The following is a 14,904-nucleotide window of genomic DNA, read 5'->3' as shown; positions in this document are numbered from 1 at the left end:
GTGAGTGTACAGCTGACAAAATCCGCAGCAGTCACGTGATGCAATCTAGTCAGCATGGACCAGCGTCTCAAAAGAAATGTTTTCAGACTCTTGCAGAATCAATGCCACAAAGAATTGTCCTTAACTATACGTGTAACGTCACGGGTGCCTTTAAGGCAAATTCACGGCCGCCAGCATGCCTCATTTACAGGCTCTCGGGCACGTGCCTATAATTAGCACAACACGCGACACCTGCGCATGCCGTTATTTAAGACCCCGGGTTTCGGCGCGCGGCGTGTAGACAATAGTCTGTGCCAGAATTGCAACGTGGTTGCACTTATCCCTTATTTATATTTCCACCACCTTATATTTCTACCCTGTCATCAGTCCATGTTCAGCGACACGCTTTCTCTATTTGCTCCGCATGCCTGTCTGCTTCCTGTCTGCATCTTCCCTTTTGAGTCTGGTTTGTCTCAAGGTTTTTCCCTGATAACATCTCAGGGAGTTATTCATTACCAGAGCTGCCTTACCTGGCTGGCTCATTACTGATAACTATAAATGAAATATTCATTCATTCATTCATTCATTCATCTTCTACCGCTTATCCGAACTACCTCGGGTCACGGGGAGCCTGTGCCTATCTCAGGCGTCATTGGGTATCAAGGCAGGATACACCCTGGACGGAGTGCCAACCCATCGCAGGGCACACACACACTAGGGACAATTTTCCAGAGATGCCAATCAACCTACCATGCATGTCTTTGGACCGGGGAGGAAACCGGAGTACCCGGAGGAAACCCCCGAGGCACGGGGAGAACATGCAAACTCCACACACACAAGGCGGAGGCGGGAATCGAACCCCCAACCCTGGAGGTGTGAGGCGAACGTGCTAACCACTAAGTCACCGTGCCCCCTAAATGAAATATTTAAACTTTCTAATTTGTATAGTGATTTTTTTTATTATTATTCCAGTAAAGCTGCTCTGTAACAATGTCCATCTAAGATTTAATTGAACTGAGGCTGTCCTGACTGCAAAAGAGGTCCTACCCAGTATTAATATGGTATTTCGAATATAATGACCAGTGTGTTTATATGAACCCTGAATAAATAGGTACCCAATATACAGTAGATTTACAATTAAACACTATATTTTAATTAATTACAGATGAAAACAAAAATTTCAATTTTGTACTAAAAAAATTGTGTCTCCATGTTTTACTTGGTATTTATTTATTTCTCCAGAATGAACGTTAAAAATGTCATGGATTATAAGGTTTATATTATAATTTAGTGAAATTGGACTGAGCTGGTTCTGGCTCATATTACTCATTCTGAGCTTCATATTTCCTTCCAGGTGGAATGCACATAGATTAATGCAGGTGTTTATTATCTAAACAGAAGCATTGATTTATATAACCATTAATGTTGCTTATGTTATATTATGCTGGAGTTCACAGTTTGCTTATGTCAAATAATAGAAAACCTCAATATGAAATTTTTTAAAAATATGAATATGTTCTCCGATATAAACAGTGCTCTTGTCAGCCCAGTAATGAATCTTTCCTTGCTCTATAATCTCTCTTATTTCTCGAGTAAAGCTTAGCCTCTCTCTGCACAAACAGTTCTCTTACAGTGTGCTCTCACTGCAACTGTAACTCCCGCGCTCTTAATGTCATTAACAGGTGGTTGTCGAAAATAGAATCTACAAACACACTTATATAAACATATGTGTGCCGAGTGACGCTTTCAGATCAACACATTTTCCTTTTAGATAAGTAAAGTAGTCATTTGCTGTGTCTAAGGTGGATACGATTAAAGTTGGGCCTAACACCTTCATATATACAGATTACAGTGTAGGAGACAGAAAGCAAGCTCAGTTTCAGACCATTACTCTAGATATACCTCCTGCCTGTCTGCCTGTTGCCCTATCTCTAAGCCCCCCACCCCTTTCTCTCTCTCTCTCTCTCTCTCTCTCTCTCTCTCTCTCTCCCCTTCCCCTCTCTCTCTCTCTCCCTCCCTCCCTCCCTCTCCCCTATTACACACTCTCCCCTGTCTCCTCCATTCTGTGGCGACTCATGTACGTGATCGTCAGAGCTGCACCCAGCCAAGCTACAGGTCAGAGTTTTTATTACACTAGCTAGTTGATAATGTCTTGTTTTATCTGACTAACGAGAAAATAATGTGATTGAGTACATGATAATCTATTACTTGTATGTAAATGTATTTAGTATATTAAGTAGCTGGCTTCCTGTGTACGCTCTTTCTCCTGAACTCGAATTTGAAAACTCGGGTATGATTAGAATGTTTATTACTCTATTAAATAAGTAATGGCACTTGTTCCAGTTGCAGTTTATTTTTTGTCTTCCATTCAAATCCATTTCTGATAAAGTGAACCCTAAATGATGTAACCTGACTGTTTTGATTTGATAATTAGTTATTAGACTGTTGTGTATTTTAAAGTTTTTCGTGTTTGTGTGTGTGTGTGTGTGGGAGGGGGTGTTTTTATATCTTATTGGAGACCAAATGTCCCCAGAAGGAACAGAATATTTTTAACATTTGGTTACATCACATGGAGAAAACTAATGTTATGTTTAGGTATAGGCATAGTATTAATTAGCTGCATTAATTATGTCAAGTGTTCAAAGGTTTATCAAAGAAACATCGTCACAGAGATAGTCAAATATTCTCTCGTGTGTGGGTGCATGCAAGACAGCATAGGAACATATGATATTTACTAGGATGATTATTAAGCTCTTTCCATAGGACTGCATGTTAAACTGTTAAAACAAATCTCCCAAGTGGCTGTCCTGAGACTTGGCTGATGTATTTATTTAATTTTGTCCAGTTAAATAGATTCCTCACCTTTACCTAATGCATATCTGAATGTTTCATGTCAGTGCTAACGATGGCTGCTAGTCTCATGGCTGTAAGTGTCATGTTTTTGCAGAAGTGGGTAATGGTTACACATGGGTTCTGCATATGATGAGATTCTGTGTGGGTTAATTTTAGCCTGTGTTGGAGTAAGAGTTTCAGTGTTTGTCTTCAGCCTGTCTTCTCTAGCTTAGTTCGCTGTAATGGCCCTATATACATTCTTAACTCTTTTACTTAGAAATGTCTGGAGTGTTAAGGCTTGCTCTCCCCATGCAACAGTGGTTTCCTCTGGGTACTCTAGTTTCCTCCCCAGTCCAAAGATCTTGAAATGTTTTTTTTTTTTTACTGTTTGTGCATGATTGTGCCCTGTAATTGTGTCCACAGTGTCCCTTACATTGTGCCATGAGGCCCTGTAATAGTTCCCAGGCTCCCAACAAACCTGCACAGGTTAAACTTTTATAAAAGAATATAAATGTATGGATTCTTTCCATTATACTATATAACAAAGCTATACTGTACCCTTATTACAAGTCTTTCATTATCTGGAAATACGTGTGTTGGAAAAAGCCGTCTTCTTGGTAATGATAGTAAGTTGCTTCCTGTCAGCTAGCAGCCAGTGAGCACATTCCCTTCTCATTGCTTAGCTTAAGGCAGGAATAGTCAGCTTTAGTGTTGTTGATGAAGAGGATGTTTTAATGCTTTATACAGTTTCCCTTAACTGATATTTATTTAATTTATTAATGACACATCAAATGCTCACGTCTGATTGGTCAGAAGGCATTGAACAGAAGCTCTGACTATTGCTGGCTTTATATTTATATTTAAATTCATTTAGATGCATGCATGTGTTCTGTGCTACATGCTACAGTTTCAGTAGTAGTAGCCTACAGTACACAGGGACATTGTTGTACGGTGAATGATCCATAAACCGAATAAAAATGAGTAATTGTTAAGTTATTAGTAATTGAGTGATACGGTGATGTTTTTGTATGAAAACTCATTTAATTAGCGTTTTTATAGACAATTCACAGTTTCTGTGCTTTGAAGTGTTCAGACATAAGAAAGACTTCAGGACAGAGTGATTTGCAGTTTCTCAGTCTTGCTGCTTTACTAATTTTTAAAAGGATAGTGAAGAATGGCCATTTATAGCTGTAATCAACTATGGTTCCTTATCAGACCATTGGGTGGGGGACGACACACCAAACAGCACGATTTACGATCATGATTTAGTCCTTAGTTAACACAGGTTGTCATTTATATTTGTTTAAATATACCCCCCCCCCCCATTTATGTTTATTTATGTTTTTTTTTGTGTGTTTTTACTAATGCTTATTAATTTTATTTAAATATTAGATAAGCAATTTAATGAATGAATTATTATTATTATTATTATTATTATTATTATTATTATTATTATTATTATTATTATTATAGACCTGCTTTGAATTCTAACAGAATTCTAACACACACACACACACACACACAAACACACACACATGCACTGTGTGACCCGCTTTAATCTATCACGCCTTACTGGAAGTAAGCTTTATAAAAATAGTCAAAAGTAATAAAGATATTATTGGCTAATGGTTTCTCTTTCCAAGTATCAGGCATCTTCTCTTAGCTGCGTGAATTACATCCTGATTAGTTGCATATGTTAAGAACATCAGAGGTGCATGTTGTGTTGTTTTTTTTAGAAATTCAGAACTGTTTAATGGAATTCTCTCTGTGCCATACTCCTTCTTACTAACGTGGAGGCTGGTGAAAATGTGTTATCGGTATAATTTACCAGAGTTTAAAAAAAGTTTAAAATGTTTATGCACCTCTTTAATAATTGGAGCCTTTTGTTTGGCAAAAAAAAGAAAACAAAATTAAGATAAATTATGGAAACCATTAGGTGCAAAACAAATAAATATTTATTTATAGGAAAAACCAACCTAACAATAATCTAGTTACTAAGTGTGCACACCCATGACACATTGTTCTTGTATTGCAGCACACAGTCTTTTGAGGTAAGAGTCTACCAAATTAGCAAATGATTATTTGGCAGTTTTTCACTCTTCCTTACAAAATTGGTCCAAGGAGATCTCTAGTGTCCAGCCCTCTTCATGTCTTTCCACAGGTAGGATTTGCGAGGCTTAATTTACAATTTAAATAGAAAAGAAGAGACCATCCGAAAACGTCTTCTTCGGAAGTCATTCCTTACTTGAATTAATGTTCTGTTGGTAGTAATTATGCTGGAAGGTAAAAGTCCTTGAAGAGTTCTGTAGGTTTTGTGCTAAAATTGACTAGAGCTAGACTAGACTAGAGCCCCAATCATAGCCTAAGAGAAGCATCTGCATTTCACAGTGCTGCCACCACCATGCTTCAAAATTACAATGGTGTTCTATGGATGATAAAATGCCTTGTTTTTGTGACTAGTATATTTTTTATGCCTTAAGTTCTTCTTTTATGATGTATGTATTACCTTGGACTCCACAGGTCATAACACATGTTGCCTCATGGTTTGGAGAGATTTAGATGGGCTTGGGTGTTTATTTGTTTAGGCACCATACTCCATAGCCCAGATATATCCCTCCATAGCCCAGGGGGAAGTCGTGGCCTAATGGTTAAAGAGTTTGACTCCTAACCCTAAGGTTGTGGGTTCGAGTCTCGGGCCTGCAATACCACGACTGAGGTGCCCTTGAGCAAGGCACCGAACCCCCCTCCAACTGCTCCCCGGGCGCCGCAGCATAAATGGCTGTCCACTGCTTCGGGTGTGTGTTCACGGTGTGTGTGTTCACTGCTGTGTGTGTGCACTTTGGATGGGTTAAATGCAGAGAACGAATTCTGCGTATGGGTCACCATACTTAGCCGTATGTCACGTCACATCAAGTCACTTTAGAAATATATGTGAAGAATACAAGAGTTTCCTATCACATGTGAATGTGTAGTACTTGCCAGATATTCCTGCAACTCTTTAATGTTGCTGTAGGTCTCTTGGCAGCCGCCTTGATATGTTTTCTTCTTGTCCTATTCATCAATATCGAAGGATGTCCTGTTTTTTGTAATGTCACCTTGCTGCCCCATTTTTTTTTCACTTATTGGCAAAATCTCTTCACGCTGTGTTTACTAAAGCAATGGAAATTCTTTTGTTCACCTCTCCTGATCGATATCTTTTGACAGTGAGCTCCTTTGCATGCACAAATTTTCTTTGTGAAGAAAATCCTACAAAAATGGGCTTGATCAGAATCACCTCATTGATGGCAAAATTAGGATCATTTCTTTGTTACTTCACCTACTTTATTTTACCTCGTGTTCAAACACGAGTGGACGTGATTGGCTCAGCTACTTGAGCAATAATAAAAGGGTGTACACTTATTCAACCGGGTTAGTTTCAGTTGAAAATAACTTGTCTGTTGCTATATCACATTAAAGGTAGGAAAGATCTGATGTGTATTTCTTCTTTTGTAACATCACAGAAATGTACAGCTTCACAACACTGGTGTGACATCACTGTATCCACAGTTTTTTTTTTAAATAAGCATTTATTTAGAATTTTTTGTATGCGTAAAATTGTATAGTTTGTCACTCATCAGATGTACACGAAAGGGTTACATGATGTAATTCATTCTTTATTAGATCTGAAATACTCAGTGTGTTATTTCATTTCCTTCAGGTTCTTCAAAGAGGACTGTTCATCTGATGACTACTGATCTAGAAGATCTCCTTCCTATATTTACTTCCATCTTACTATAGTTTATTTCATCTCCTCTGATTTTAATGCACTGCTTCCGTCTTAACTTTGAGTAGTATTTTTATTAGACCTAATCCTCTTTCCTTTTATTAGTTTTCATTCTGCTTCTTTATATCAATAAAGAAGTGGCTGATTTCATACGGATACCCAGAAGGATTCACTTAATTTATTTTTAAGGAATTATTATTTATTTACAAACAAATCTACATAGGGTTTTGTTTTATCCCCTTATTTTTTGCAGCGTTCATCTCTGTTATACACAACACACAAAACCTGTGGGCACAATGTGGTCTAACTTTTTCATGCAGCAGGAAGAGGATTCACGAATGGGTGGGCATGTGGGAGCCGGGGCCGGGGGAGGGGGAGGGCGAGGTAAAAACAGGTCCAGGTCCGCACACATGAGTGAGAGCCAAGAGGGCAAGATCAAGATAGCATTTTTTGTGGCCATTGTGGGAGTGACTCTAACCGTGCTGGGACTGGGCACAGAGTTCTGGGTGGAACTGGCACAGCCTAAACACTTCCAAAACAACCAGTCATGCCAGATGGTGCACTACGGCCTGTGGAAGGCCTGTACACGCACACTCTGGGTGTCCGACATTGACCCGGAGAGAGAGAGCTGTGGCCCGGCAGAGCTGCCTGGAGGTCAGTGGTCTCTCTCTTACTCTCTCACTCTCTCTCACTCTCTCTCACTCTCTCTCTCTCTCTCACTTGCTCTCTCTTACTCTCTCACTCTCTTGCTCTCTCTCTCTCTCCCTCCCCCACTCTCTCTTTCTCACTCTCTCTCTCTCTTTCTCTCTCTCTCTCTCTCTCTCTCTCTCTCTCTCTCTCTCTCTCTCTCTCACACACACACACACACACACACTCTCTCTCTGTGATCACACACACACACACACACACACACACACACACACACACACACACACACACACACACACACACACAATTTTAGTAATGGCCTACATCAAAAGCTTTGATGCTATTTATATTTGAACCTGCAGTTGAGGTCATAAGTTTAAATACACCTTGTGTAATATGCGAATTATTATTATTATTATTATTATTATTATTATTATTATTATTATTATTATTATTATTATTATTTTTAATAATAATAATAATAATAATAATAATAATAATAGAGAGATCATAATACAATTTAAATATTTTAATACTTGAGTGATAGTATATTTTAATACTTGACTTTCTTTTTGCTTTTTTTAAATGATCATTTTACAGAATCATATGAACCCAACTGAATGTATGTACAATGCAGTGTGCTGTTATAGGAACAACAGGGTGGTGTTTATTTCTTGTATACAGCAAATTTGTCAGCTTAAAAATGTCTTTCAAAAGTATGGCATATCCTACAATTGATCTGTTTATAGTTTGTGAAACCAGTTAGTTCCTTTTATTCTTTAAAACAGCTATATAGTAATTTCCTATATTAGACGTTAATAAATTAATTGTCTAATTGATTAAATAGTTAATTAATTTTATAAGAACAACACAAATAACTATTATTCGGTTTGCTATTATTATTATTATTATTATTATTATTATTATTATTATTATTATTATTATTATACTGAGGGCACATTTTGCAACAGTATGCAGATGTTATTAAGCTCTTGCAGACTGTGCTTAATTATCCATAAGCAGCTAATGATCCTGAACAGTTGGAGGAGAATTGGAGGAGCAGAATTTCTTGGCAAGCATAACACATATTCATTTTCACTGTATCATGAATTCATGTCGCATAAGGTGACGGCTAAGATTGTATTTACATAAGACTTTGAATTTTACTGAGGTAATCCACTAACCTAAGCTGTATGCGTGAACCTGAAAGTAAAGCAGTGAAGCCTGTATTACTATTGCCAGTCTCTTACCTCTGTGCACACTGGACATTTTCTAGAAATTGTAAAAGTGAATTCTGTAATGTAAACAAATTAGATAGGATCCTAAGACAGGTGAAGGAGAATTCAGCTGATATTTAAAACTCCAACATGTTTACACATGTACTTTCATTCCTCTGCTTCACATCAGACCAAATCACCCCAGTCTATCATTGATTATTTTGCTACAACAGCATGCCCCATCGTGTTATATCAATCTTACTAATCTATGCTATGTCTTCTGTGTAATGAAGTACTGGTTCCATGTGATTTATTTTTCTTTGCTAGTCAGTGCTAATGATAGTCACCAAATAACATTTCGCTAAAGGAGGAGTAAAGTGAATTATGTCTTCTGACACTCTGTCTCTGTTTGTCTCTCTTTCATTCTTTTTTTTTCAGAATCAAACTGCACATACTTTAAGTTCTACACTTCAGGAGAGAATGCAGTCATTTTTAAGAAAACAACAGATAAAAGTAAATATGGTTTCTTTCTTTTTTGTCTCCCTCCTGTGAATTTTGTTTCCACATCCATTCCCGTCCTCTTCTGTCCCGTTTTTTGGCACATGCTATAACTCACTGTTTGCTTTTCTTACGCATATCGTCTTCCTCGCTCTTCTTCTCTTCTTACAGGCACTAATAACATCTCTCCTGTCAGATGTGTCAGTTTCCTGAGTGACACACTAAAGAAAAAGAACCTAATATGATATTTTGTTCTCTCTCTCTCTCTCTTTCTCTCTCTCTCTCTCTCTCTCTCTCTCTCTCTATCCCCTCGATTCAGCTTTAAGTCTGGCATCAGCGATGCTGGCAATGTTCAGTTTGTTTCTAATGGCGATGGGCTCCGTGTGTATTATCATGTCTCTCTCGAAGAATGTACCTTTCCTCCTCAAGCCTGCGTCTGTCTGCTTTCTCGTCTCAGGTGACTTTCATTCCTTATATTGTACACAACTATTTTCTGTCTGAAGTCATTCCAAACAATTGAACATAATGAGGTGTGCTGTTGAAACAACATGTGATAGAATGATGTTTCATTTCTCTTTTACAGCAATTTAAAGAACGTACGGCATGTTTTATATGTTTAGCCACATTTAATGTCATGGAACGTCTGTGAAACTAGTTTGTATGGGTTGATTTCCTAAATCATGATTGTCTGTTATACAGGGAAATAAAAGAATTAATGAGTTCAACAGCAACAACTACAACATTAATAATAATAATAATAATAGTAATAATAATAATAATAATAATAATAATAAAAATAATAATAATAATAATAACAAAGGTGATGACTACATTACTACACATCATACAGTGTGATGAATTAATTCATTTTATAAGAACAACAATAACAACTATTATTATTATTATTATTATTATTATTATTATTATTATTATTATTATTATTATTATCTCTATATATTTTGTCTAAAGACAGTCCCAACAAGTTGTCCACTCACACTTCTGAGAAATATTTATTTCTTTTCTTTGCTTATTAACCCCAACTGCATCTAGATCCATAGATGCAGCTTTTGGCTCTGTCTGATTTCACAACTTTTCATCCCGGCTCTTATCTCTTGTCTTCTATCGTTCTGCACATTTCTCTCAGGCGTCCTGATCATGCTGTGCATCATAGTTTTCCACCAGTCTGTACTGGCACTGCTGGCAAGTGATCACACTGTCCCTCTGCACTACGAGCTGTCCTGGTCAGTGGTGTGTGTAGGCTCGGCAGGGGCCATCCTCCTTGTCGGTGGCATTCTCTTCCTGTTGATTTCTTTACCCTTCAATCCATTCAAGAAATGCTTAATGCACCAAAACAGCAGTGCCTAGTGGACTGGACTCTTTTTTTACTTCTACATATTAATAAACTGACAGAATTAAAGACTTAAAGACTGACTGGCTGAAAAGTCTGGAAATGAAGGATAAAATATAATGATCTCCTGCAACTGATTGACACCGTAATTAGATTTTAGAAAAAATTATGCGCCAAGTGCAACTTTATTGGGTAAGCTATATTAAACAGCAGAATGGATCTTGGGTTATATAATTTTTTTTTTAGATTATAGATTATAGATTATAAGGGATATAATCATCTAAAGATGAATACCATTATTCAAAGGAACTACAATCTTCATTCGTCTTTCACTCTGTAAATAATAAAACAAACAAACAAAGAATCACTTGGTTAATTTCTATTGGATATAGTATTAATATTAGATGCATGTGGATATAAGAAGTGCTGAAACAGCTATGATACCACTGATAGCATTAAAACGAACATGACAATGTGCAGAAAAGAAGAGAAAAGAAAAACGTGCACAAAATTATTCATTCAGTTAAAACACAATGAAACTAAGTATGGATAAAAAAGCATTAAACAAACTACTAGATATTTTTCTTACTTTCTCCCTTTGGCACGGTCATGATGACCTCCAGCATGGAGAACGTCTGATCTCCGGGATGGAATTGAGTTGTGGAAGGCTGTTCAGAAATCGAAGGAGATTTACTGTAGATTATGAATGCATCATTAGGTAATAATCTGACCTTTAATGTTCAAATTATTATCCAAATTTTAGGTTTCATGACTTCAAGAGTCTACCGCATCTTAAACTTCAGCTGTTCCGAAGCGCCTTAGGTTTATAAATGAAGTGAGCTCACAGACAATTTGTTAAAAGTGGTGTTATAAGCAGTATTTTTACATTTGCTTGTCATCAGCTTTAAGTAAGATGGCCCACCTCTCACTCTGGAACATTCCACACCATGTTATGTTCAATTTCCTTCAGATTTGATTAGGTTTTAATAAAGAAATTCTACTTTCCAAAGCTACTTACTCTACCTGACATTATCTGTAGTCATTCCCAACAGGTTCATTTTAGTGGGCTTAGTCAGGAAACGTTTAAAAACCAAAAACATCCAAAACTTCAGGAGCACTTTTTTATATCCTTTGATTAGATTTGAGGCTATTTACTGTGGTGGGATGTACAATAACAGATACAGCAAAACACAACATCAAATCCCAAAACACAACAGCAGATTCTGCAGTATGACTGTAAATAAAAAAAAACAGCAGAAGAGCAAAACTACAAATGCAACAGCCAAACTAAAACCTTCAGTAAAACCAAAAACAATACAGCAAACCCAAAAGCACAACAAAATTAAAACATGACAAAAAAACTAAAATCACAAGAACAATAGCAAAGGAACGCAATATTATAACTAAAAATGCATAAAAAGCAAAAGCATAAGAACAACTATGGGAAAAAGAATTGCTTGTTTGTTCTAATGGGCTACAGTGTGTATATTGGAAATATATCCTATGTGAACCTAAATAAATGTACTTCTGTTTTTATTCGTGCTTAGTTTGTTAATGAATTTTTTTTATTTATTTTTATTCAGTGACATGCTAAAAGGGGTAAAAGGAAGCAGATTATTTCTCAATATGATAAAGAAGCCTTTATTTGTAACATATATATGTTACAGCACAGTGAAATTCTTTTCTTCACACACCCCAGCTTGTTGTTAAGTTGGGGTCAGAGCACATGGTCAGCCGTGATACATTGTCCATGGAGCAGAGAGGGTTAAGGGCCCAACAGCGGCTGGGGCTTCAACCTCTGACTTTGTGATCAGGACCCAAAAGCCTTAACCGTTGAGCCACCACTGCCCTATAATGACTTTGTATTGAATTGTTTTCATTAGACTAACTAGATAACCGTCAATATATTATGTTTCCAATTAGCAACAATAGTGCGATGTTTAAGATGATGTACCCATCAGTTTTACTGTGTAATAGATTTTCGCTGCTTGTTGTAGTATAGTTGTTGTGGTGTCTGAGTTGCTGCTACATTGCTGTTTTTGTTGTTTTGTTTTGCACTTACATGCCTTATAATTTACCTGCAGTTGCAGTTTGTGATGTGTCGTCACTCTCCGATGTAGTGTACAGCGCAGTGTACTCCTAGTGACTTTACTTGAACCTGTGTTTGGGTCTCCTAACAGAACATCTGGCTGTACGGTGGCAGCATTGCAGAATTGTTTAGTGACTATTATGTTAATCTGGTAGAGCTCAGTGTGTGAGTCAGTGCTGTGGATAAAGGGATGCATCAAAGGGAGGCAAAGAAGATCAAAGTAATGAGATCATACAGGAAAATCTCAGACTCACGGATGAGAGAATATATTAAGCAGATACATGGTATTATTAGCTGTTTTCTTTTCTTTTAACATTAATTTTCTTGCCAATCAATCAAACAAGCAATGAGTCAGACAGTCAGTCAATCAATCAATCAATCAATCAATCAATCAATCAATCAATCAATCAATTAACCAACCAAACAACCAACCAGTCAGTCAGTCAGTCAGTCAGTCAATCAACCATCCAACCAACCAGTCAGTCAGTCAGTCAATCAACCAATCAATGAATGAATCAATCAGTCAATCAATCAGAGTTTCTCCTCTTAGCAGTAAGCTTACGTCTCTTTGCCAGCTCTGTATAGTTTTTTCCCAGCAGCCCATCTGTTTCATAATTAAGTCTAGTCTATGCAGATCAAACTAGCTGGGAACTGTTACAGAAGAGCTGACTGAGTTTTATATTGTGCTGGTTGGACTGAAACACAAATCCCATTTGATTTCATTCACAGCCACCATACGTTGCTAGATGAATATGCATTATGGGTTAGTGAAAATCAGTTCAGCTCAACAAAGCTTATAACCTTTACCTACATTTTATGGCATTTGTTGCATATAATAAATAAATAACACAAAACAGTTCTAAACTCATCAATGTCTTTCAGCTGCTGGAGTCCACATGCTCTTCGTTTATTCATATACTGAGCGACACTTACTAGTGGCTTTGAACGTGTTGGAAATGGATTATTTATTCTCTCTTAAATGATGGAAACTGTGTGTTCTGTATGTTCTTACTGTATGAAATGTAAATGACGTATAATGTATTTTTTTTTTTTTACTTATACACCAACACGTATCTTTTTGTATCATACACAGACCTTCACACAGGCTGTAAATAATGTGTTTATATTTCACCCATTTTCACTCTGTTAATAACTCTTTATTCAGGTTCATGTTTGTTTCGATGTATAATGTTGCCTTTACTGTATAGTTTTGCTTAAGTATAAAAATTTTTGCACAGAGAAGCATTTTATTTTTTCCTTCCGTCTCTCACTGACTTTTGTATTTGACTCGGTTTTAAAATTAGTGCACGGTTCATGAGAGCACACGGATTTGTGTGAGTGAGAAATATTATATTAAATACTAACACACACACACACACACACACACACACACACACTATAAATAAATTTTTGACGCTATTAGTTTAAATGTTTCTGCTCAGCATTCTTTTTCAATTTAACACAAATTCTTACATATTTATATATATATTACAAATTGTATTATAAGCAAATTGCCCCTTGCTCAGGGGCCCAGCATTTGCATCTTGGTAGACTTGGGATTCGAACTTGTACCCTTCCAAACAGCTTAATCACTAGGATACCACATGCCACATACATATAGTCCTTTATTAAAAGATACAATGCTTGTGTTTTGCTCTGATCTAGAAATGTCTGCATATTTATTAGGCAGGAAGCTATCCCAAGTGATGCTTTAACACAGCCATGTCTGCTTTAACCTCCAGCCTCTTAACATATCACAATCCATTTGGTGAGAAAAAGAAAAGAAAAATCAGTTACCTGTGTAAATTCTCATCGTAACCATAAATGGATTTGGAAACTGGCTCAATATTCCCTTGCTTTTGTTACTGTATTTCCTGGTAAAAAATGAACCAAAGAACAAATGACATCACGCCAAGATTTTTACTTTTGTTGTTTTTTTTATATAGAAAATCCGTGCAATACAGTGTTTAAGTTTATCCCACATTTAGATAAACTGTTTCTTGTGTTGATATATCTATTCTCACTACATATTTAGAGATGTTCACATGAATGCTGTCTGCTTTTTGCATTTTCATTGTGGTTTAATAAACACCTCCAGTTTCAATATAGTAAATGTCTGTGTGTGTTTGTGTGTGTGTGTTTTGATGGCTATTTTTTATTTTTTTCTTTGCACTCTATGGCATAGTGTCCCATGTTGGCCCTGTAAAGACTGAGATTGGCAGATCGTTTACATGTATACAGTCTCTGATTGGAAGAAGCAGAAAGGTCTAATGGGATCAGGTGCAGCACAGTGAAAGTTCATTGTGTGGGAGTCTGGCCATGGGAATGCTGGCATGGTCACATGGCACAAAATACACACGTCTGATCTGATCCATTCTGGACTTTAGTTGGACAGTTATCCAGTTTAGAGCCAGATATATATCTATGTAGATTCTCAAATTTCCCACAGTTTCTGCTCCTCGGATTCAATAAATGCCTCATTAAGGCCCCGACTGCTAGTGACTTTAGATGTAGTTATGCATAATGACAT

General features: G+C 36.9%; 1 protein-coding gene across 2 annotated transcripts; it reads left to right on the top strand.

Moving 5' to 3' along the window:
- The first annotated feature begins 1,944 nt into the window (after positions 1-1,944).
- cacng6b (calcium channel, voltage-dependent, gamma subunit 6b) lies at positions 1,945-14,495 on the top strand. Of its 2 annotated transcripts, XM_060870559.1 has the most exons (5): positions 1,949-2,094; positions 6,509-7,228; positions 8,878-8,952; positions 9,257-9,394; positions 10,082-14,495. In XM_060870559.1, the coding sequence occupies exons 2-5, from the start codon at positions 6,871-6,873 to the stop codon at positions 10,300-10,302; spliced, it is 792 nt and encodes a 263-aa protein (XP_060726542.1). In that variant the 5' UTR covers positions 1,949-2,094; positions 6,509-6,870; the 3' UTR covers positions 10,303-14,495. The 2 variants fall into 2 exon arrangements, with proteins under 2 accessions (XP_060726543.1, XP_060726542.1); XM_060870560.1 differs by lacking the exon at positions 9,257-9,394 and having other exon boundaries at positions 1,945-2,094.
- The last annotated feature ends 409 nt before the right edge of the window (positions 14,496-14,904 follow it).

The sequence above is a fragment of the Tachysurus vachellii genome, chromosome 5 (assembly GCF_030014155.1).
Source record: "Tachysurus vachellii isolate PV-2020 chromosome 5, HZAU_Pvac_v1, whole genome shotgun sequence".
In the NCBI taxonomy this organism is placed as follows: domain Eukaryota; kingdom Metazoa; phylum Chordata; class Actinopteri; order Siluriformes; family Bagridae; genus Tachysurus; species Tachysurus vachellii.
Note: the sequence above shows the minus strand (reverse complement) of the source record. Positions and strands in the feature narration are given on the sequence as shown.

What these genes read in the sequence shown, in the direction of transcription:
- cacng6b (XM_060870559.1), top strand. Translation starts at nt 6,871, where the DNA reads ATGTGGTCTAACTTTTTCATGCAGCAGGAAGAGGATTCACGAATGGGT. An exon ending in CCCGGCAGAGCTGCCTGGAG is followed by an intron (nt 7,229 to 8,877) that starts GTCAGTGGTCTC and finishes TTTTTTTTTCAG; the next exon opens with AATCAAACTGCACATACTTT. An exon ending in TAAGAAAACAACAGATAAAA is followed by an intron (nt 8,953 to 9,256) that starts GTAAATATGGTT and finishes CCCTCGATTCAG; the next exon opens with CTTTAAGTCTGGCATCAGCG.